Source organism: Sphaeramia orbicularis, chromosome 15 (assembly GCF_902148855.1).
Source record: "Sphaeramia orbicularis chromosome 15, fSphaOr1.1, whole genome shotgun sequence".
Lineage (NCBI taxonomy): Eukaryota > Metazoa > Chordata > Actinopteri > Kurtiformes > Apogonidae > Sphaeramia > Sphaeramia orbicularis.
The window spans coordinates 35,962,195-35,988,398 of NC_043971.1; the positions used below are offsets into that span (position 1 = coordinate 35,962,195).

General features: G+C 35.8%; 1 protein-coding gene across 2 annotated transcripts in view; it reads right to left on the minus strand.

Annotated features, from left to right (window-relative positions):
* prkg1b (protein kinase cGMP-dependent 1b) overlaps nucleotides 1–26,204 on the minus strand; it is a 174,395-nt gene that overhangs the window by 23,792 nt on the left and 124,399 nt on the right. For both annotated transcript variants that reach the window (XM_030156607.1, XM_030156606.1), the window contains exons 6-7: nucleotides 21,282–21,359; nucleotides 15,304–15,398 (exon numbers count right to left, since the gene is read on the minus strand). In XM_030156607.1, the coding sequence (XP_030012467.1) occupies nucleotides 15,304–15,398; nucleotides 21,282–21,359 (173 nt within the window). The remainder of the gene's footprint in view (nucleotides 1–15,303; nucleotides 15,399–21,281; nucleotides 21,360–26,204) is intronic.

Here is a 26,204-nt window from a genome sequence, read left to right on the forward strand (position 1 = left end):
ATGTACAAACACTAGCAGACAACCTGATCTGTCTCGTCTGAACTCGACTCAGACATATGACAACCTATTTCAATGAGCTGAGGTGACAATTCCTCTTCATGCTATGTCAACTCCCTCTGCCATCCCTCCTCCAAAGTGTAAACCCCCTCCTCATGCACTAACTCATGCACAGAGGCACATGCAGACTCACTCTCTGTGCTGACCCTTCTGAATAAAGGTCACAGCTGGTAGGGAACAACAAATACTGAAAGGTGAGGACGACAGAGCAGAGCAGAGCAGAGCAGAGCAGAGGAGGGGAAGGTGGTGTTTGTCAGGGGCACAGGATGTATTAACAGATGCCTTTTGAGGCCAGATAACCGAGGCCAACATGACACTATTTCTTTCACTTCAGATAAGCTCCTATGGCCTGCATCTGTGCTCTTAATGCAATAGTCTGGCCAACGCTGCGCCACCTGTTGCTTTGTTTGCCCACAGCAGCAATCGAAACCCCTTCAGTCATTTCAACAAACACTAACAAACTGGATGAAAACCAGGTTAATAGGTGAAACAAATGTATCTGTGTTTGAGTTAATTAATAGCTCTGCTTTATTGGATATTTTATTTACCCAAAAAGACCAACATATCCACCATTGAGCAAAAACATCAACTGATATAAACTGTTGATCCATTAATCCCATCAAAATATGAAATAATTGGTGTAAAATACAGTTTGTCATCTTTTCATGGTCATCAGATATGACCCATTTGGATGTTCAGAGGCTCTGTAGTTACCATGGAAACGCCGTCATGTTCTATAACATTATTCCACTGTAAAACCCATGGAGTTGGATCATTAACAGTGGATAGATACACTTGGTCTAATGCTCAGTTAATGATAGATTTTAGTGAAAAAGTCACTTTTTCTTCATTTTTTTTCATTTTATTAATTTTTTACATTTTATGACTGGCTGTGGAAATCCCAATCACCATTGTACTTTGTATGCTACGACTGGATTCCCTTCTCTGTATGTCCGCAGGTGGTCTCATCAGTTGATTTTCATTTACATATGTATTATCGGGCTCCTCCTATCTTATCGCTGTACTTGTATGCGGAAAAAACAACATCAGTATGCTCTGTGTTCACAGAAAAACATACTGATGGTGGTTCCTAGAGCCAGAACAGAGCTGGGTAAGACTGCATTTCACTATGCTGCCCCCTCTGCATGGAACGCCCTGCAAAACCACCTAAATCTATCTGAACTTGTTACTATAGGTGAATTTAAAGCTATTTTAAAGGAGCGTGAAATCAATGAGCTTGGCCAATGTAACTGTTTTTAAACTTGCACAAATGATTGTTTTGTAACTATTGATTGCAAGTTTTTGTATAATGTACTAATTAGGTCTTGTGAGAAACTGTGTGTTATGCTGCTTCTCTTTTCCAGGTCAGTCTTGAAAAAGAGATTTGCAATCTCAATGATGCTTTTTTACCTCTATCTATCTATCTATCTATCTATCTATCTATCTATCTATCTATCTATCTATCTATCTATCTATCTATCTATCTATCTATCTATCTATCTATCTATCTATCTATCTATCTATCTATCTACCTATGGTTTTTTTTTGTTTTTGTTTTTTTCTGTTTCTATACAATAACTTTTGACTTTAGTCTGAGCTTTTATGAACATCTACATGATCAGTGAATTAACCATAGGAAAACAGATGATTTTCATTGGAAAAAAATGCAAAATTCAGAGCATAATATTATAATAAATAGTGATATATCACTTAGGAATGGGAGAAAATGAGAGAAAAACTCATTTGGGAACTGCCTTAAAAGTCACACTGGGTCCTTATGGGTTAAGATTATGAAGGAAATAAGAGTCTCGATGACAATAAACAGCAGTGACTTTTCAATGAAACTATTACATTGAGTTTGATTCTATCATTAATTTCAGCCTAGATTCTCATAAACAATGGAAAATAAGGGAAGCTGTCCAAAGCAGAGTAGAGTCCATAATAGCATAGGCTTAACTAATTATTATGCACATATTCACAAGCTGGATTCAGTCACACATTTTTGGAATAAGTCAGTGTCAATGCAACAGCTAAAAGCCATCACCCAACTCTGACAAACACATCTATAAATCAGTCTAAAAACATAGAGTTAGTGATTTTATTTGTATTATATACAAAAATTAAGAGATCAATGGTTTTACTGTTTATAGTTCAATTCAAGCTAGGAACATTCCACATTAATTATTGTTTAAAGCATTTATTTGTATTACATAAATCCAGTTGAAACAACAAAAATGCATTGTATTCACACCTTGAAGAGTTCATATTTGTTTTAAACAGTTAGAGTTAGAGTTTTGGTGGAATAACCCTGATTTCCAGCCCTTGCCGTCAAGCATTTTGGGGCTCTTCCCAACAGTCTCTCACATGGCTGTTGGCTGTTTCATGCCAATCCTGGCACACAAATGCAAGCAGCTTGGCTTTGTTTGGTGGTCTGAACATCCATCTTCCTCTTGATTGCATTCCAGAGGTTTTCAGTGGAGTTCAATACCAGAAATTTAGAGTGGTTCCTCTATTTTCCCCCCTACAGTTGTATGTATTAAAGGTAGAAAAACGCTAAGAATTTGTAACTAAAAAACTGTTAAAAGCCTTGTTTTTTCTCCAGACAAAGCAATGAGTATCTCTGTTTTAAACGCTTTAAATAATTGGCTTCCTCATCAGTAACAATGATCAACAGCAACACCCGCAAGCTATTATATTACTTAGTCTCATTAAAAGTAAATGCGCAGTGTTTGCAATTTACTAACCATGGTGATACAACACAACACTATATTGAAATGGGGGGTTATGTAAGCATGAGTCATCCTTAAGAGACCTAAAGGGTTTGATATTAGAGTGCAGTGTGCTACACCTGTCCCCTGCTGCTCCAGTGTAGCTGAGAAGAACAACTTTGTGTGCCATCGCGTTGATACTAGTAACATTCCATGTGAAACACAATCACTAAACAATATCTGTCACGGTGATTCATTCTCACACCGTTGAGCCTCGAGTCTTCCATGAAGCCAAGGACGGTTCTGTGCTCATTAATTGCAACACAACAAGAAAAGCAGTGGAAAACATGCACACACACACATACACCAAAACCTTAGACACACTAAAAGCAGCTGCATGCTGTGTTTGGAATGTCCTTTGGCATTAAAGTGGAGGGAGAAGCGGTGTTGATTTCCAGTAGATGGCTGAAATGAAAGTGGTAATTGGACAGTGATCTGGTGTCCCAGAAAGGGGGTTATGAAAATAACGTACACACTTGGTGAGTGGGATAAAACAGGGGGGTGGGGGGTAAAGCTGAAGCGCAGTAGTTGTGGGTTGGACTGAGAGGAAATAAATCCAGGGTCAGAAATGGGGCAAGAGCCAGGAGGCATCCATGGAACACCTCTGTGAGTGAGTGGTAAACAGGTGGAGATGGAAAACAATAGGAAATGTAGCAGCTTGGGATTCATTTACTGGAGTTAATGGCTGCTAGTATTATTTATTAGTCCTTTTTTTCCTCATTAATTACAAATTGCGCATTTCTAACCTGAAGAAAGAACAAAAACACTCGGCCTGATCACAATCAAGGGTACCAGAAAGGGTGCACATATAGATAAAAAATAATAATGTTTTTATCAAAAAATCAGACAGGCCATTTTTATTTGTCTGATATTTCTTTTTTAAAGCCCAAAATATTTTTGTATTATGGTGTCTACTAAAAATTTTGCAGGCCTGCCCCTGTCAAATCAGAAATTATTGGGTGTACGGACACTACAGCCTAATAGCCTCCGTATTTAATGCCTACAAAGATATACAAACGTTTCAGCACTCAGGATAATCATGCATTGTTTATTGCATAGATGTCGTGTCCAAAGCATGCGTGCTGAAAAATTCCATATATTGACAGAAACAATAAAATTAGACCCACATATTTTGATATGGTGTACGGACACTACTTGGTGTATGGACTCTACAAGATTGGAATGGAAATCTGGCTTACCACATGGTCGCATCTGTGTTAGATCTGTAACTAAGTCTTCCTGGTACAGGAAGAAATAAACATTTGTGAACAAGTTATAACAATATATCTATAAGGCATATACACCATATTATTGATGGAAGTATATTGGTGTACGGACACTACATGAATTTTGGTGAACAACGCGCCATTAAAAACATGCGGTTCGGCATAAACATCCGTTTGACACATTGTTACCAAATTTTCTGCAGCCAGGGAGCATACCAAAATCTGTCTAGTTGTGCATATTTAGTCATAATAATACTGAAATAACAGGTTCCCATTCTATTATTACAATTAAAGGGCTGTAAAAGAAGGGTTTTCAGAACAAAATGGTTGATTGTCTTAATACTGAAAATTAGAATTGATAATCAAACAGCTGTTCAACAAAAATGATCAATAAATGAAAAGCAATGGGATGTGTGTATTTTGTAATAAAAAAGACTCAGGAGTTGAGTAGTAATTATTTACTATGTTACAAAACATTATGTACAACAATTTTGCTCTCTTATAACAATAACATTGTGCACATTTTCATGCTCATTGGGTCGCCATTTTATCAGTTTTTATCCGATTTTCTTCAAATTTGGAGGATTGCAAGATCTAGTAATAAGATGGCCAAAGAAACATTTTGGGAATGGTTTTGGGGGGATCTTTTTGCAATACTGATGAATAACTGATGCAAATATACTTGTACACCTTGATTGTGATCAGGCCGACTAGGTTTATGTGTTTATTTGTATTACAGTTTTCAGGCACGTACAAGATTCAGCTGAGATTTTTTGTGTTTCACTGGTCAAAAAGTCAACAAAAGCCTTTACGTATATTATATTCCAAGAGATAGAAAAGAAATGAGATTTATGCATTTTATCTTTGTGAGATAAACAAAGATTTATGCAACTGTTAATTCATATGTCCACCATTATCTCATATAAGACTATTAAATCCTGTGTATATCAATATTTTTATTCCATATATCAGCTTATATATGGGTAATTGGTAAATATATTGGATATTGGCTTTTTTTTAGCCCCCAATATCGGTATCAGTATACCAAAAATCCTATATCGTTCGGGCTCTAAATCACAGGTACTGTCAGAGAAGGTTGACACATGATTGACAGCATGACATGACATGAAGGACGAATCACTTTTAAGATTCTGTCAGACATCCTGCAGCACCTGTAAGAACTGTCATTTAGTTTCACTTTCCCATTAAACAGAATTGTCGTCAATGTTCATATTTCATGATTAGGACAGAGAAGAGAAAGATGCAGATAGAGGGTGTATATCTTAAATTTTGTACTTTTATAGCTCAACCATTAATGTTTTTGGGTTGTCCCTCCATGTATCCATCTGAATCTTCTAAATGTTTGAGTGGACTTGCAGATGCTATACAAAGAACACATATAACACTACACTACATATATGTTCACTTGTGTTCATGAGTCTTGCAGACACAGATGGAAGCTACAGCTTGATGCAGAGGCATTCAACCACAACAGTTATTCTAGTTTTTTCCTGAAGCCACATTTTATCAGCTGAGATTTTTAAACAAGGTGAAGACCTTTCTTTCTTCTAAACACCTGGAGAAAGTCCGCCACGCTTGTATTACTTGAAAACTAGACTATTATGTTGGAAAAGGCCATGCAGCTGGTCCAGATTCTGCTGCCTGACACATGACAGAGAACCTACACCAACAGTATTGCATTGGCTTCATTTTAAAATGTCATTGTTTGCCTGAATGGTCCAACCCTGATCTATTTCCCTGACCTTGTACTGATATAAATTCCTCTCTCTGCACACCTATGCTGCATTAATATGAATACACACCCAGCTCTGTTCATATCAGCATTTTGGCAAAGTTACAAAGTTTTAACATGCCTCAAATGCATATGGCACAACACTCAGAGCTGAAAATGCCACTACAAATTGGTTGAATAACAGCTTGCCTACTGGGTTCTTCTATGAAACTGGTCCCTAAAAACAGGACACGGGGGCTACAAATTCAAACCAGATGTAGACTAATGTTATGAAGCAAGTTTGGAAGCACTTTGGGTTTATTTTAAAAATAAATACTGAGATAAAAGAGAAACTATTTTTCAGATAAAAATCAAAAATCTGCATGTAACACGGTCCAAAGGACCCAAAAATTACATGCTATTATTTTTTTAAATATCTCTTCATTCTCTCACAGGTACATTTTGAGAAATGAACTAATTATACAAAGTAAATGACTGCTGTTGCAAAATCATTTGCGATTTATATGGGTTTAAATGGGCAGGTTCTGAATGTAACGCAAGTGGACACAATGGGTTACATACAAAACCTGGAATGAGACTGCCAATTCTTGAAAAACTCCACATGTCTGGATTAGAAAAACCACTAAGATTGAAAAATTTAACAGTGTCTTTATTTACATCACCATATAAGACCATTTACAGTCATGTTTTCCAGATCAAATGCACTGACACCTAGGTAGCTTTTCCTGTCTCAATTTTGGTCCTATTTTTGGCCCCAATATTTTATTAAAAATTCATTAATTTTGGGGTGGCTCAGAGCAAGAGTATATATATATTTTTTTGCATTTATCTGAGGTGATCATCAGGTACATCCAGGGGGGATATATGTCTAAATTTCTCTTTTGTTATTGGGTCTAAAAAGTGGCAGGTACCAAAATGAACCCAGTTTCATAGACGCATAGAAGCAAAAAAAAAAAAAAAAAAAACGGTTAAAATGCACAACAGAGACTGCAAAAAGAAAATTGCCAGTGATTCCGTATCCATGCTGAATGAACAGCTACAAGCATGATGAGTTGTTTTCTTCAAGAAAGGGGCATATTAAAGGGGCGTGATGAATAAAGGAGGGACGTGAAGTGACTGATAAGACCCAGTCAACCAGTAATTTTGTCTGTTTCTAAAAGTCTCTGTTTTTTCCCATCCACATGACAACGCAATCCCAAAGTTTCCAAAGTAAAATGGGGTCAGCAGTGTTTCCCAGAGTGTCTGTTTCTGTTGGAGTTAAATTCAACAGTAACATGGATGCTGGGTTTTACCTCAGGGGACCAGCAGCTCTTGGTTGTTCCAAGAGTTAGGCTTAATCTTAGGACTAACCAGGCTTTCTCTGATCAGACCATTTACATGACAGCAACATCCAAATATCGACTCAACACTACATTTTCTCATGGATTCTTCCCGGAGACTATTATGCTGTTAATGCTACTGACTTTTTTAAATTTTAATTTTTAACCCATAAAGACTAAGTGGGACTTTTGTGGCAGTCCCAATATATGTATTTTTTGTCTATATTTAACTTTTCTTTAGTGACTTATCACCATTTATTAAAATATTATCCTCTGCAGATTGTGTTTTTTTCTGTGGAAATCTGATATTTTCTTACATTTAAGTCACTGCTCATGTAGATGTTCATAAAAGTTCAGATTAAAGTTAAGGGTTAATATATTAGAAACACAGAAAACTGAAAAAAAGTTACTTTTTTCAGCAAAAATATCAGTAATTGAACATAAAGCCAGTGTGTCCATCCACTGTCATTGATCCAACTCCATGGGTTTTACTGGTGAAACAATGTTGTAGAAGATGACAGTGTTTCCATGGTAACTACAGAGCCTCTGAATGTCCAAATGGGTCATATCCGATGACCATGAAAAGATGAATAACTGTATTTTACACCAGTTATTGACATGAATTGATAGGATGAATGGATCAACAGGCATTAAACGGTTTAGATCAGTAGATGGTTTAGGTTAAAGGTGGATGTTTGCGTCTTTATGGGTTAATTTTCAGTTTTTCACTTATTTTTATCTCTTGACTTCTTTTAAGGCTTATATTTGTTGTATTTATTAGCTTTACATTGTCCCAAGTCTGACTGCACTGGTCTACAAGGAAAATGCTTCCAGAATTAAAGTAATGAAATTTTAACACATGAGAGTCACTGATAAAGAAAAATCAAGTCAAAAATGCTGGTTGGCTAAACTTTCCAAGATACAGCCTTGGGTCAAAATGTGAAATTCAAGAATTAATGAGAGAATGGGTTTGACTCAAAAGGAATATTTGTCTCAGAGCTACAAGATCTACTTCAAAACACTGTCTGCACATTAGAAGACATTCACTTTACAAGTTCTATTTAGTGGAAGATTTATAAAACTATTATATAAATGTACATAAACCGATATATATGTGTAATAACACTTAATCATATACCTTGAAAACATCAGCAAACCAGCACTTTTGTCATCTATTTTCCAATTAATCGTATTAAAATACGTAACATTTAGCACATTTAATCTCTGAAGCAAATCATTTCTAAAAAATTGTAGACCAGTGTCGATTGTGTTAAATTATTCATAAGGTCTTAGTGATGTGAGATTTGTTCAGGGCTATGGCTGAAGATGTGCTGTTTTTAATGCGTATAAAGTGTTAACATAACTTACACAGACCTTATATAAATATTTCATTGCAACATGTTGTCATTGCAGCTTTTCTTATGTTGCCACTGTACAGAAACCACTTCTCTGAATAAAAAGCAAGCAAGATTTTTTTTTCTTTTTTTAAGATTTTTTTTTAGCTTTATTACTCAAATCTAACAATGAGATGCTTTTTATTCATTAAGATGGTTGAAAATGCACTCTGTTGGGTGGCAGACTTATCTTCTGAGAACAGTTCTGTGATGCTTAATGTTATTTGTAGTTTCTCCCACCCCTCCACCTTTCTCCCCCTCAGGCACCCAAATGTAAAATACATTTTTGGCCTGTGGGAAACACTGAAGAATCTGCTGTGTGTAACTGCTTACCAAAATACAAAAAAGGGCAATACTAGGTTCTCTGTGATGAAGAGCTTTTTCCTCCAAAGCATTTAAACCTTTGATAGTTTTAGTTTTGTAGCGAAAGTGAACATCAATATGAAAAAGTACATTTGCACACATCCTTTATCAACAGGGCTCATTTTTTAGCTAAAGATCTCTATGTTATGGTATTTTAAAATACCACTTGTAGAAAAAAAAAAGTTACAACTGATTTTATTGATTGTACTTTTTACACCATAGCCTTAGCTCAAATTTGACGCTGAAAATTATATCTAAAAATTTTTAAAAATGTATTCAATCTGTTGATTATATAGATGATTGTAAAGTTTCAAGTTTTAGATCTTCATTGTTTTGTGAATATTATTGATATTTCTGAACATTTGTGGGTTGTTTAAAAGGCCCTGCCCATGTGTTACCACAAAAATACCAATTTAAATTTTTCAAGTTACTTATCCTGCTTAGACTGTTACCCCCGCAACCCGGCCCTGGATAAGAAGTGGATAATGGATGGAATGGATGGAAGTTACTTATCCAATCCAATCCAACTTTATTTGTAAAGCACTTTAAAACAACCAGAGTGGACCAAAGTGTTGTGCAGGAAAAATGAATAAAAACCAAAATAACAGAGTAAAATACAAGAATAGATTAAGACATAGAACAACTGTAAAAAAAATAAAAAAAATAAAAATAAAATAATAATAATAATAATAATAAAATAAATAAAATTACAGAGGAATAGGTAAAACCTAAATAAAAGATTAAAAAAACAACATATTAAAAACATAAAAAGCTATACAATTAAAAAAAAAAAAAAAGAACAATAAACCAATAATAAAACAACTGAAATAAAATAATACATTCAAACATCTCACATGGTTTCAAAAGCCAAGGAGAAAAGATGAATTTTAAGAAGGGATTTAAAAACAGAAGGAGAGGAGGTCTGTCTGATATGGCGATATCTATTATCTATTATAATTCAGATATTTGAGTGAAACTTTCAGAAAGTAATGATCTTTTGATACATTTTGGGTGATGCAATGGTTAAGAGTCATCCACGTGTTACTATGGCAACCTGTCCACGTGTTACCACATTCTCAAGTCAATAAAACAAAGACTTTTCAATATTTTACTCCAAAATTTATTTTCAGCACAGTTGAACATAATATCTAAAAGGTTTTGTCCTACTTGATATCGATTTCTGCTGAGAACTGCATGTTTTGAATGTTTGTGTACAGCTTAAAAAACTGATGTCCGTTTCAAGTCCACCTGTTACTGAGCAGTAATTTGACATTTTTCACCAAAAAATTTTATCTCCCCAAATTTTGTTATACATAATGTTATAGTGCTTATAAATACCTACTCAAATATATATAATACATGCATATAAATTACTCTGCTTACATGACAGAGACTGTTACCGATTGATCAGACCCAGAAGTATTACATTTCATCCTATTTCTCAAAAATGCATTTTATATAAAATGTCAGTAAGAATTTATAGAGTCATAATAACAATAATAGTATGGCAGAACATTATAACTGATGCATCTGATGGTCTGAGGAGTAAATCTCCCCGTTCATACCATAAGTCATGGTCTGCATTAAGTAAAACAACATTAATCTCAGTGAGAACACTTCCCTCAGGTAAAGAATGTAAAGTCTGAGTCTTCTGGTCTCAATCCAGAATCACGCAGTAGTATATGGAACCATGAGGAAGTGTGGAATTATGGGAGTTGCTTTCAACACAAATGCAGATGAAAACATTAAACATGAGTCAGCCGGCAGTTATGTTTACACAAGAGGTAATGTATTACAGTTTAATTCAGTTGACTTTTAAGGATGTCTGTTCACATTAGGTCTGTCATGGCAGTTGAATGAAACACCTGGAACCACTATTGGAATGCACTGGACGCAATTGGAATACATGAAAATAAAAATAATCTAAACTCAGAGGCTGTGAATGTGATATTATGCATTGGTATTGGTGTGTTTCCCATTTGGGAACTTGAACTAATTCATATTTCTGGTGCTGGGATAGTAACTGTTGTTTTATATTACTGTTTTGTACTATTTTACTGAGTTCCTGAGTTTTATAACTGTTGTAATATCACCTTTAACCTGCTGATCAGCTTGCCTTAAATCACCTTAAAAATGATCACTTAGCTATTTCTGATACCACTGCTTAATAAACAATAGATAAATATAGAAATATATGAACTACGCCATTACATTGAATTTTTTAGCTTAGCTATAAACAAACAACAAAATGTAAGGTACACAAGTTAGTTTTTCCCCATTGTGATCAAACTGCTGAAAATGTACAAGAAATATTAAATTAATTGTATTTACTATTATTTATTTCTAATTAATATTGGTCTGCTTTAGTCTAATTTTAACTTATTAACATGTTTAATTATATTTTTTAGTCAAATTTTGAATTATTTACACACATTTTACTATAATTTTTTATTTGTACATCTTATGGACTTTATTAAACGATTTCATTTTTATGATAATCATAAAAGTGACTCTATCTATCTATCTATCTATCTATCTATCTATCTATCTATCTATCTATCTATCTATCTATCTATCTATCTATCTATCTATCTATTCACACTAAGCTATTTGTTTTTTACACTGCTTTCATACTTTTATACTGCTTATATCTTTGACTTTTATTTTGATTGTATCTTTTAATCTTTTTTACTTGTACTCTGAGAGACTTCTGCATAGTAATTTCTTAAAAAACTTATCTTTTCTTATCTTATCTTATCTCTCCAGTCTATTACTGAACCCCACCTACAAATCAGGAAAAGCTATCGAGTGTTTTGGCATCTGACAAACCTGAAAGTCCTGCATTTTCATCTTAGTACCGGTTGTAAAAAAGCCTCATGAGAACAGCGTCTTGAATTGATTTATCAGGAGGGGGTGTCGTGTAAATGGCTTAACACTAACGCCAATCAATCGCATTTGTTCATGTCACACTGTTTTTTTTTTAAGTCTTTATCACACCCACTACAAACACCACACACACAGTACACTCGGCAGGCGAGGTCAGGGAGCACGTCTTCTGTGGCGTTGACGGATCTACACCTGAAGTGAAACCCACCACTTACATGTGAGTTGGAAGAATGTGACATTGACTATGTTGTTGTTATGTTCGCTCAGTATTTTCTAGCTGGATTTACTGTCCTTGTTTTCCTGAAACGTCAACCTATGGGGTGGGAAATTAAATATTCATCCTGGATTATAAATACATTGACCCTTTGAAATAAAACACATCACGTGATACTTCTGCCATCCATTAACGGGGACAGACTTTGATTTGTAAATATGTTACTGCCACAGATCAAAGGTGGCGTCTTCACATGGATAGAGTAGTCTCTGAGTAGGGGCTATTGAGTTTCATGAGCGAGGCCACACACAGCTAACTTCTAATTAGAAACATGGCCCTGCAGAAGAGCCCTCTGATCAAAAGCTTAGGTCGAAGATGGCCAGCATCTCAATCATTTAAATTTGAGACATGCTTGACCATCAAAGGTGGATCTGAATAGGCTTTGCTCCTTCAAGTATCTCCAAGACAAAAGGCATTCACGGCAGCAAGTGATAACAATACGAAGCCGACACTTGGAGTTCTTTCTTTCAACAAGACACGGGTCTCTTAATTGGTCAAGAAGCGTGTGAGATGTTCTTAACAGTGCTTTGAAGGGCTTTTATATGAGAACACTACTTGAAATCTCATTCCCAGAACTGCTATATGCAATTATACTTATATGTCGTGCATTTGTGCAGCATGTAATGGAGTGTGTGTGAGTTATTTTTGTGATTTTTTTTATTTCCAATACATATCCAAAGAATGACTGAACGCTAGGAAATGTCAACCTGTTCACTGCACACATGCTCGATACATTATTAATAAGTACTTAGTGTCAATGTCCTATTCATCACACTATTTTTTTAATTTTTTTTATTATTTCTCATTAGTGTAAAAGGATTGAATTTCTATTTGGAACAACCTTCTCCTCCCTCTGACAGAGATCAAGCAGCCCATGCCTCACATGTTCTCCATGCATTTTAATGCTCTGTCATCTTTATATCTTATAGTCATTACTTTTGCATATGGGAAAACCCAGCCATCTGTCCCATTCCAGCTGCCGCATGAATATAAACCCTGCATCTACAGTGATGCTTGGACATGAAAATGTGATAATTTCTGGTATGATTTTGATTTTCTTGGATTTTTACTTTGAGTTAATATAAGTCTGTTTGTTTGTTTTTTTGTTGTTGTTTTATTTTTCTGTATTATATCCTTTACATGAGAGTCTGTTAACAGCTTAGGTATATTTGAAGTTGTTCCACTTTTGACCACAAGATGGAGACATTTTCATTTCTTATCATCAGCTCCTAAGCATTCAAGTGTACACGCATGGATGCCCACGTTCTCCCTTTCTACCTGACCCCTCACAGACATAACACACTTCAGACTATTTTCCACCTCTCCTCTCCTTCTGTTTTAATATTACACTGAGGCACATGCTTGAGACAAGACAGGATAAACAGCCTGGAAAAAGATAGGAACACTTAAGGGCACTGATCCTCTACACTTTGAAACCAGGAGTCATATGAAAAGTAGCTCCTTTTACACCCAAAATGCTCTTTTGGTTTAAGTATTTCAGAGATGAGATGAGTCAGAGCATCAGCTGTGATTCACTTGATCCCTTGTATATACAGCCTGAATACTTGCTCAGTGCATCTGCACAGCTACAGTGCATGTATCTGGCACAGGCTTGAATAGTAGAAAGAATGGCAGCACTGGTTATTGTCCTATACTTAAATTGGTTCATGGTAATTAGCATCATCATTAGTCAGTAAAAGCAATTCTGCCCCGCAGATTTCACACATATGTTCATGAAAGCAAACAAAGACGGTAAAAATCATTTGTATAGTCAAGGACAGCATGAATACGTCTTTCATATCTTCATGTTCTGGCAACCGAGACATAAACGGAGAGGAATGACATGAACATATGAAGGACAGACTGTATATGTTGCATGCATGTAAATGAAACTGATCTTTAGTTCTAGCTACAATGGTCAAACTCCAAGGACCTATGACAATCAACAGTTTTCCCTGTAGATTTCTGTCTGTAACACGACTGCAAATTATAGCACAGACTGTTTGTCACTTGTTCTATCTGTGAGGAATCTTCACTGACACTTATTATAACATAAGCACTTCATTTTGTCTGATTGGGTAAACACAGAGGTTAGAGAGAAGAATAGAAGAGGATATTATAGCAATTATGACAGCAATTTATGCAAAATACTTTTGTAAAATGGCTAATCTGTGTTTCCTTTTTATCAACTAAGATCAACATTAAGTAGCTAATTCCTTTTTCAATCAAGCTGAATTTTTGTAAGAGCTCAATAATGGCTTTCTGATTATCCTGTATTTGTTATTTCTTTGTTTCAGCGCAGTGATTTTTACCCCGCCCCCAAAGGGGAGGCAAGGGGTATTGTTTTTGGTTCAGTTTGTTTGTTTGTTTGTTTATTACTTAACACTTTAGCAGCAAGACTACTGGTTGAATTCATACCAAATTTGGTTTATAGATTGCCAGTGACCCAGAATAGATCTCACTACATTTTGGGAAAAGTGGGTCAAAGTTAAAATTTTTTTATGAATTTTATTTTTTTTGTATTTTTTTTTACCCATTTACTTATAATGGGCAAAATTTCAAATGTCTGTAGCAGCAAAACTGTTGGGTGAATTCATACCAAATTTGGTTTATAGATCGCCAGTGACCCAGAATAGATCTCATTACATTTTGGGAAAAGTAAGTCAAAGTTTCAAATTTTTAGGAATTTTTTAAATCTTTTTTTTCCCCATTTACTTAGAGTGGCAAAATTTCATATGCCTGTTGCAGCAGAACTATTGGTTGAATTCATACCAAATTGACTTTATAGTTTGCCAGTGACCCATAATGGATCTCATTACATTTTGGGAACAGTAGGTCAAAGTTTAAATTTTTTATGAATTTTTAAAATATCCCCATTTACTTATAATGAGCGAAATATGTGCAAGGGGCGGGGTTTGTTGTAGATGGCACCACTTGTTTTTTTTGTTTTTTTTGTTTTTTTTGTGTGTGTCTTCTGGAGTAGTACAGCAAATCTGGTTTTAAGTTGTGTAGAGTGTGCATGTCTTTAGTCATTGAACGTGTGATCACGCCTGTCAAGAAGCGTGAGAGGGAGGGGAAAAAACGGAGCCTGACTGACAACAAATTAGAAAGGATAGATGCAGGTAATTGCAAAAGGAAGAATACTAAAGGTAAATTGTGAGCGAAAATGAGAAGGAAAAGTGGTTGACAGCAAAAGAGACAGAAACAGAAAGAAAACAGAAGATTTATATTGGAAGAGGCAGTGTTATTAGGGCCAGACTTACCCTTGCAAGGCTTTTTCTCCAAACCAGTCTCCTTTCCCGAGGCTTCGCAAGTAGACAGGCTCTCCATTGGGCAAGTCCTCCCTGGTCACATTAACCTGGTGGGATAAAGGGAACGCAGAAGAGTCATGTGACAGCGGCAGAAAAGGTAAAACCAGTATAAGGGTTTGTAGCGAGTAAGACAGGGAGTAGATTCAGAGCCATCCATCATTCAGACTGAAATTGACATGTAAATGATTTCCTTTACGTAGCAGGCTGACAAACACACAGGAAGTAGCTGCTGTGACAAACACTGAATCCCTGATGATTTCCTTCTCACCACAGAGGTTTGAGTGAGGCGGTGATGACCACTTCATTAGCCAGCTGACATGTGAGTGATGGCACTGTGCTGCGCAGGTAGAGTTTACAAATCACACTGATGGCACTCCAGTAGATTTCAAAGTAAGTGAATGGAAAAGATCGTTGCGCCTAATGAAAGATCTTGTCTTCATTCATTAGCGAGCGCTGCACAAGTGTATCAGTGAACACAGGCCCAGGATGCTGTTTATACCTGAATGACAGCTACTCATTTATAGCATCACATGATGGCAGAAAAAGAAAAGATCAAGAGGAAACACTGGGTAGGAAGTGCACAGCATGAGGATGAATGTGTATGTTTTTTTAAGACTCTAAAATTTTATGTGTCGTCAAAACAAAGTGCAGCGTCTGTGAGACAAGGGAATGACCAAGCGGAAAGCATCGAGAAGGTCAGATGTGTGTGTGTGTGTGTGTGTGTGTGTGTGAGTGTGTGTGTCCACTTGTATGTTGTATGTGAGGATGAATATAACTACATGTTTACATGGGTCTATCTGTTATGGGAAGAGGGAGAACAGGGAGCAACATATTGTATCTTTTGTTGTGCAGCCGAAGATGAAACACTAGAAGTCCTATTTTTACCACATTTTGGTCTCAGGACACCTTTAGTTTATGTGCACTACCAGTCAAAAGTTTGGACTCACCTGGTTTTTCTTTATTTTCATGACTATATTGTAGATTCTCACTGAAGGCATCAAAACTTTGAATGAACACATATGGAATTATGTAGTTAAAAAAAAGTGTGACATTACTCAAAAGCATGTTTTATATTTTAGATTCTTCAAAATAGCCACATTTTGCTTGTATTACTGCTTTGCACATTCTTGGCATTCTCTCAATAAGCTTCATAAGGTAGTCATCTGAAATGTTTTCGAACAGTCTTGAAGGAGTTCCCAGTGATGCTGAGCACTTGTTGTCCATCTGTGGTCCATCTCACATCATTTAAATGAGAAGGTGAGTCCAAACTTTTGACTGGTAGTGTATATACATATTTATGATAAACTCAGTGTTTTTCAACCTTGGGGTTGGGACCCCACATGGGGTCACATGGAATTCAAATGGGGTCGCCTGAAATTTCTAGTAATTGATAAAAATTGAGAAAAACCTCCTAATAAAAAAATATATGGCAAGTTTAGAGAGACAATCACAATACATAACAGACATGACAAACTCTGAAGCTGAAACTGAAGAACTGTGGTTCTGTTTATCTTTCAGCTGTTCATTGTGACTGCTTTAAGATGCTGCAGCTCTTTCATAATTCATAGTTTGAGTTATTGGTTTTTCTTTTTTTTTTTTTTTTTTGTCAGTATTAATTTGCAGCCCCATGACCCTAGTGAGGATAAAGCGGGTTCAGAAAATGAATGAATTAATTAATTAATTTGCAGCCTTGTAAATACAAGCTGGACAGAGTGTACATATCCTGACCAAGGAAAACAAAATTCTCACTTTGTGCAGTAATCTACACCTGGCTTTTCTGCCTCCGTCCACAATAATATACATTAAATGCCTAAATGTCGTCTAAAATTAACGATTTGAAGCATAGTATAGCAAACTATTTCATGATCTAAAACAAATTAATGTCTCAGTTCTGGGGTTGCCAGAAATTTGTGATGTTAAAATGGGGTCACGAGCCAAAAAAAGGTTGGGTGCCAGTGGATTAGCAAGAAAAGAACTCGGAGAGCACAGACCTCTGCCAAGACAGATCTGTCGTGTCTGTCTCTCTCTCCCCCCCCACCAAAATTTAATCATTTCTTCCTTGTGCCAGTATCAACATTTCTTGAAAATTTCATGAAAATCCATCCATAACTTTTTGAGTTATCTTGCTAACAAACAAACAAACAAACAAACAAACAAATAAACAAACAAACAAACAAACACGACCACCTTTGGTTTTGATTACAGGAGACATTCACTGGATTTAACTGAGCAAACAGTTCAGATCCTTTCATGGGTCAGTACTGCAGCTGTAACAGATTATTTAACTCTAACTACAGACAGTGTCCTCTTATGTCTAATGTCAAAAAGACTGGACGATGCCAGGATTGATCAGGATCGTCAGGCATGTGACAGAATGAGACATCATTTTCACACATGGATTAGCCATAAAGTGCAGACTCTGATTTGGAGTGTGATGAAGATCTGATGTCTGATTCTCCATCATCAATAACCAAAAATTAATGCAACTATGGATGGAACAAATATTATGAACCTTATTGTGACACTACATAAGCATTATATGGCAAAAAAGACGTGGCAGTGAATTTCTTCTGTAATCAAAACCAAAGGTGGTGCAGTCAAATGTTGCATGTGTGACTTTTTTTTTTTGCCTGGGCAGTGTATAAAGCACTTACTGATGTTTTATTCTGCATGAACATATTCTACTATTTATTGATATATACACTGAACAAAAATATAAACGCACCACTTTTGTTTTTGCTCCCATTTGTCATGAGCTGAACTCAAAGATCTAAAACTTTTTCTGTGTACACACAAGGTTTATTTCTCTCAAATATTGTTCACAAATCTGTCTAAATTTGTGTTAGTGAACACTTCTTCTTTGCTGAGATAATCCATCCACCTCACAGGTGTGGCATATCAAGATGCTGATTAGACAGCAGGATTTTTGCACAGGTGTGTCTTAGGCTGGCCACAATAAAAGGCCACTCCAAAATGTGCAGTTTTATCACACAGCACAATACCACAGATGTCACATGTTTTGAGGGAATATGCAATTGGCATGCTGACTTCAAGAATGTCCACCAGAGCTTTTGCCTGTGAATTGAATGTTCATTTCTCTACCATAAGCCATCTCCAAAGCTGTTTCAGAGAATTCATGAAGAAGACTGTGCGAGGAAAATGGTGGTCACACCAAATACTGACTGGTTTTCTGACCCCCCTGGACCACCCAATACAGTAAAAGTGCACATTTTAGAGTGGCCTTTTATTGTGGCCAGCCTAAGTCACACCTGTGCAATAATCCTGCTGTCTAATCAGCATCTTGATATGCCACACCTGTGAGGTGGATGGATTATCTCAGCAAAGGACAAAGGAGAAGTGCTCACTAACACAGATTTAGACAAATTTATGAACAATATTTGAGAGAAATAGGCCTTTTGTGTACATAGAAAAAGTTTTAGATCTTTGAGTTCAGCTCATGAAAAATGGGAGCAAAAACAAAAGTGGTGCGTTTATATTTTTGTTCAATGTACTTATGCCATTGTTGAGTATGAATCAGAAATCTTGGTTTTTACAGGTTTGTCCCCTATTCCTGATTCTATTAACAACAACACTCTACAAAAAATGGACATGTCAGCCAAACCTATTAACACAATTCCAGTTTCACACATAAATCTGCTTTGTTAAAACTCACGGACTGCTTCGTGTGCTCATTTACAAAACAGGCTTCTGTATTATTATATGAATTCAAGCCAGCGAAAATTAACACACAGTTGTCTATGGAGAAACACTACTTGTCAAAATCGTTTGCAGAAATCCCGAGGACAGACAGATAAAGGGACATGTGTTGGGTAGTTTGTTTTGGGTCCACAAATACCTGAAGGTAAGGCTGGGCAATACTGTACATCAAATTCATATGATTAGTCAATGTTTTGCTTCCTGAATGTTGTGAAAAATGCAAAATCTGGAGAACGTTCTTACTCAAATGCAACCTGTTTGCTTCTGTAATATGTTAATGGTGAGTGTCTTTCTCCAGTCACATATCGATGGCCAAAAAACAGAACCTTCTATTTGCAAATTTTTAGATTTTGAGTTTTCACATTAAATGGTGAGAACAAGGATGATACTGTTAACACATAATATAGAAAGAGAGTCTGACAACAGTAGAATATGCTTGGATATCTTTAACAAAGACCATACTATAATAAAACTACAGGTTTTTTTTGTTTCCTGAAAAAAGTGATGTTTTCAGATAGGAGGTTTTGTATTCTGATCATTGATACGGCACCACATTAGAAAAAAAATAGCTCTTCTGAATCACATTTTGTCCTCAGTTCATGTAGCCAGAAGTCAGCTGATTAAAACTGGTCTTAAATCCTCATTTTTAGTACAAAACAGTTCTATTTCTTTGCCAATATTGCCCAGCTTTAACCAATGATAGAGGAAAAAGATATTGGGGGTATGGGTATATAAGTTTTTACTTCTGCCATCTCCTTTTCAAGCATGTTTAATTTTATTTATTTAAATTTTTTTTTTTCCTCTTTTCTCTTTTGTTTACTTATCAACCTTTTATGAATCATTATCATTGACTTAGAGTCTGGTTTTGACCAACTCTATATGTAAAGTGTCATGAGATAACTTTTTTTTTATGATTTGGCGCTATATAAATAAAATTTGATTTGATTACTGATATTTTGTTGGTTGGTTTTGTTTTGATTTCACTGTCTACATGTTCGAAATAAAGATTAGAAAAAAAAAAGAACAGGATGGAGAGAAAAGGTCTTGGATGAGTTTTGGGAACCTCCAGTTCACACGTTGGTGTCCACTGGATGTCAATGAGAGAAGGTGGACACAGTGTGACGCTTCAAAGGGACGACAGCCTCTATAATCCAGATGTTCAGAGAAGAAAACATGTACATACTTTACATACTGCTCATCTGTGGAGAGACGAACTGTGTCTGCTGTGGACTCACGCTGACCTAAATCAAAGGCTGTCTGCTGAGACAGAACAAATGGGATTTCTTTGTGTATAAACTGTTTTGGTCTCATTGGTTTATCTTGGTGAATACACTGAAAATTATTTTGCTGTGGTCTAATCTGTGTTTTTTGGTTTTTTTTTTTTTACAGTTTTTCTCTGAAATGTATGATTCTCTTCCCAAACATCTCAACACAGCCTGAAGGTATAACATCACCCCAGTCTGAGCCAGACCACAAAACCAGAAACTGTGACAAAACAAATGTGTTTTTTTTTTTTTCTTATGTACAAATGTACCTGCACAAGGACTAAGCCAGTGGTTCCCAACCATTTTTAGCTCGTGACCTCATTTTAACATCACAAATTTCTGGCAACCCCAGATATTCAAACAGGCTTTGTTTTTTTGCTAAAATTAATTTGTTTTTGATCATGCAGTGGACAGTGTTCTTTTTTTGTTTGTTTTGCTAAGTAAAGCTGTGAAACTCTTGTCCTCTACAGAGAACAAAATGCATTGCTGGGTCTCTACAGGACATATTTATTTGACAATGTATAATCTTCTGATAAAGGTATATACATAAAGTATATATGAAGAAGATGTTGACAACCAGGGAGACTTCATATATAGGAGGTAAGTGAACATGCAGTGACCTCAAAAGATGTTACATAACAATACAAGGACATGAAAGCCTCCACCAGTGCTGGATGACACACTCTGTCATTTATTCCCAGTATAGAAGCCAGTGCTGATGACAGAAAGGTGAAATGAAAGGAGCTCCATTCTCCCTTTTAGACTCCCCCACTGCTTCTGCAAGAGATGAGAAAAGAGGCAGCTCTGCTGTCCCTCATCTCGCCCAGCAAGATGACTGATGACAAGCAACATTCGCCCCCAAAACAAAACCACCTCCACTTTGCCCTAAAGAAAGCTGTCTTTAGGCTCATGTCAGTCCAAAAGATGCTGTCGAGGAAATCATCTCACCTTTCCTTTGCTGATGATGAAGAAGGTGTCTCCTCTGGCCCCCTGTCTGATGATGTACTCTCCATCTTCATAATGTGTCTGTGAGAGGAGGAGAGGAGAGGAGAAGAGGGGAGGAGAGGAGGAGAGGAGAGGAGAAGAGGGGAGGAGGGGAGGGGAGAGGAGGGGAGGAGAGGACAGGAGAAGAGGGGAGGAGAGGAGGGGAGGAGAGGAGGAGAGGAGGAGAGGAGGAGAGGAGAGGAGAAGAGGGGAGGAGAGGAGAGGAGGGGAGGGGAGAGGAGGAGAGGAGAGGTTTTTATTTAAACATGAGTCATTTCTACTAAAGTTAACATAATTGCAGTGTTCCTCCAGTGATTTAAGTGTTTGTGCTTCACAACTGTTGTAGTCTACATTAGCTAAAAGGAAATTCCTTTATTTATCATCTTCACCAAGGAGGTTGTTTTTACCCTGTCTGTCTGTCTGTCTGTCTGTCTGTCTTTTACCAGTCTACTATGCATATAATTCTGAACACATCATCCTGTGTTTTTGTGTGAGCTTCTGATAACAGTGATTAATTCATAAATTCCTGAAATTCCCATTCATTAACACTGGGTTGAAATTTCAAGCACTTCAAGATTTTGATTTATTTCTTCATATCTCAACTCTTATTAACTAATGTTTAATGTGCTACCATTTCAAAGGGTTTCGTTTGCAGTCATCATAAAAAATATTTGCTCAGCCACCTGTCTCTAGTCTTTACAAGGTCTTTAATAGTGATAACGTGATACTATGGTAATTTTAAACATCGTAACAGAAAAATCTCTTAACTGTGGAACTTCTGTGTCATTTAAAAAACAAACATGTTTTGAGGAACAAATGAGTTTTTCCTCAATTGAAAATATGAACTGCATTAGTTATGTACTTGGGTAAAATGTGTGTTTACCTACACTGCCGGTATGATTCACTGTTATAATATGACTATTCTGTGTTCAGCAATACACTGTTTCCCATGAAGCTGGAATAACATATTTTTACCTCTTCTCTTAAAATCATTTAAAAATGCGATTTTTGTCTTGACAGATAAAGTATAACTGGGACTCAGTACGTAATCAATGAACCTGGTCAAAAATGCAAGGATGTGTGGGAATGAGAATAAAAAGAGGAATATGTCTGAAAACAAAATTATCACAACTTAGAGGTTGGGGGGGGGGGGGGGGCTAGCTACAGTCATGTATGGATACATCATTGTTTTATTGTTAATACATATTTATGTTTGTTATATTCACGCCAACTCACATTTTATTTTTTTTTTTCCCAGTCTTTCTTAGTACCACAAACCGGTACACTGTCAAAGGTGTTTATCTTTCCTTTCCAACCAATGCATGCGTATGTGACCTTGAATATAAATGACCAGGTAAAGAAAGTAAATAAATAATTTAATAACGCTGCACTGAATCTGAATGAAGCCACTCCTTTCTGAGAGTAAACTTAATACAGGACCTTCTGTTTCCATACAAAGTAATCCTATTCAGGGGAGGGTGCCTATCAGAGCAGAAAAGGTATACATGAGCCAGGGCATCACTTTAATATGAGTCTGACACACAGCATGCACAGAAAAAACACTGTCACACAGCATCCAGCCACGTACTATCAATACTGAATAAGTCATGTGATCATTTCAAGGACAGCTTCTTTCAGTGTATATTGAGTTGTGTAATGTGATGTAACAAGCCTCTTGTGCAACAGCAAACATCAGGTGACACTATTGTCTTCTGAGAACAACAGCAGAACACAATCACAAACAAACCTAGGCGTAGCTGATAAGCAAGTGGTTTTGTTTTCCGTAAAACAAATCTTGATGATATATTTTCTTTTCTCTGCTTCATAGAAAAAAAAAAAAAGTGCTGCATTTTATACTGTAGCCTGAAGACAGACCTCACTATATTCTGTCAGATAGCACCTTTCATACAGCAGATTTAAAGAGGGTTTCTGTTCTCGGAGTATATAAGCCAGCAAAGCCATATAGCTCACAGCCTATGAGCAGTGAGGATCAGAAATGTGATTCATATCTGCAGCGCGTCACTCAACAACCACTTCATATTTGCTGCAGTAATGACGTAAAAGTTCACACAGCTCTTTATCTACAGAAGGACTTAAAGAAATCAATTCTTATTTGATCAAAATGAGTTTTTCACCAACTGTATTTCATCTGTATTGTAAAAGCCAAGTGGCCTCTGTGTGCGTGTGTGTGTGTGTGTGTATGTGTGTGTGTGTATGTGTGTGTGTCTGGGGACTCACACAAAACCTGGAAAGAGCTGACTGCAGCAGTTTGGCATACTTATGTATTTTTGGTCAAAGAACAGATTAGCGAGAAAAGGCAAGTTGATAGGACCAATATTTTGGGAGATATTAATAATTTTGCAATACAATAGCCTTACTATCATGTTGCTATACCCAGAACACTTTGGCGGTGACTGCTGGACAAATGCGGTACAGCATGTACAAATACACAACTGCATAAAAACTACATCTAAAACCTGTGGATCCCCACGCGTCAATGTGCTAGTTTAAAATACTCCATTAGTTTGATTGGTTTGATACTATTTGTTAACAAGTGAAAAAAGTAACTGGGTTTTACTTTTTTTTTTAACCCTTTCATGCATAGTGGTCACTCCAGTGGACAGTTATTCTACAGCTGTTCTCTTGTATATTCATGGATTTTGTTGTTTTAGTTCCATATCAGCCAACACAGTGGATGCTTATGCATCATCCCATAAACTGACATTCATACCATTACTGTAACTTTGCTGTTCTTGATAAACCTGATCTGCACTAACATGTTTGAGAGTAAATCAATTAATTGTTAGACTGTAATTAACAGGGTTTTTGTTTTGTTTTTTGCAGTGAGTCATAACTAGTATCAGAATATGTTAAAATGTGAGAAAACATCAGATTAGCAGCATTTAAAATGTTTTTATTTCATTGTTTTCACATCACTTTTTGATATTGGGTTTTAAATACATGCTTCTTTGCTTCAAAAATTAAAAGCATGGTGAAGCTGAGTGGACATTTTTGTAACTACATGAAAAAAAAATCGATCACATTTTTTTTTTTTTTTCATACCTAAGGAGGAATAAAAACACTCAAGAAAAAATCTTGATTACGGTTCTGATAATTCATGCGTGAAAGGGTTAATGTAACCTTTATTTAACCACATAAAGTCTCATTGAGTTCAAGATCAAGAAGGGAGACCTGGCCAATAGGTCAAGCAGCACATTCCATACCATAATGACAGGTGATTACAATAAATAAAAAAAATAAATAAAAAGGCAATAATTTAGTTATAATACAAAACAATAACAAACGTTTTACAGAATTTTTAAAGTACAATGTAGTGTATTTCAGCAGCAAAAGTGCAAGATCTGGTCAAAGTCAGCAAACAATTTAAAAACATAGGTATTGCTCAAAGTATCATCACTGTCTAGTCAGTAAAATGGTATAAAAAGCTTGTAGTGAGATGAGTTCTGGTGTTTCTGGTACTAACACCCCCCGCCCATTCATATAACACTTTGCCCCTCCTGCTCACTGATACCCTGCCTATACCCAGGGGTTAATTTTGAGTCTTAACTTTCAATATTTGCAAACACATTTCAAAAATTTGCAAAATAAACAAATAAATTAATTAAAAAATTGAGAGAAAGGCACATACGTGTACATTTTGAAAATAATCAAATCAATAGTGTCCAAGAAATCAGCATATCTACATGAGTACATCTGTATGATCTGTATTATTATGCCAATTAGACATCTTTACTTCATAGTCTTTTATAATTGGTCTATTTCTGTATAGCAGATAGCTGCTATGAATAATCGATGTTTGCTACGTTATACTCAGTTCCAACTGTTGAATCAATCAGGTCACCTGGGAATAACCTCATTTCTACATGAACAATATTTGTTAAATTATATTGATTGCCTTAGGAAGCAGCCATGTAATAAGAGGAATAATGTACAGCAAGTGAGTCAGTACAGCAAAATAAACCTCTTCAGGATGTTCAAGGCCTATGTCATCTTGTAAATGTTACATTCATAACAATGACTGAGTTATTATTATCCGGTATATGTGCTATTTGGAGATTTCTGCACATAAAGGAGGTTCTTACAGTTTATTATAATCAGTATCTGAATATAAATGGTTGTAGATGTACATGCCTTCCTTTATTACACTCACACTCTCATCTCTAAAATACGGTAATATGATCATTATTGTCATTAGGGATGTAACGATATGAAAATTTAATATCATAGTTATTGTGACCAAAATTATCACAGTTATCATTATAATCACAGTATTATTGAAATTGTGCTCAAAATGTTCAAAAAGTACTTATACACACACTGAAATAATTTAACCAAGTTGTAATAAATAAATCAAATCAAATCAAATCAAATCAATTAACTGGCACAATTCACTTTCTGTTGGCAGAAACATTCAAGTACTAACCAGTGGCAGTTTTTCAGTACTTTTGATTTTGCCTTTATATACTATATAAATAAATGTTTACTATACCCATATTTGTTTTGTGTTTTTTCAGCACAACTTTATTTATATCTGCCTATTATTTTTTTCACTTTAACCTACTATATCAACATAAAAGGACAGAAAACACACAAAAAATTATATAAAATCCGATTTGAAAAATGTATATACTTTATTGCATAAATAACACAAAGATGCTTAACAAACCTTTTCAAAGACTTTAAAAGTGAATATTGGTTCCAAATATTAGGTATAGAAAATTTAAATTGTAATAAATTAAAACTACACTCAAATATTTGACATAAAAGCCGATCTTTACATAGGCATTTTTTCCCTAAAAGTGAGGTAATCAAACACGATTATCATGATAATTAGAATTTAAACAGTAATTTGGCAATTTTACCGCA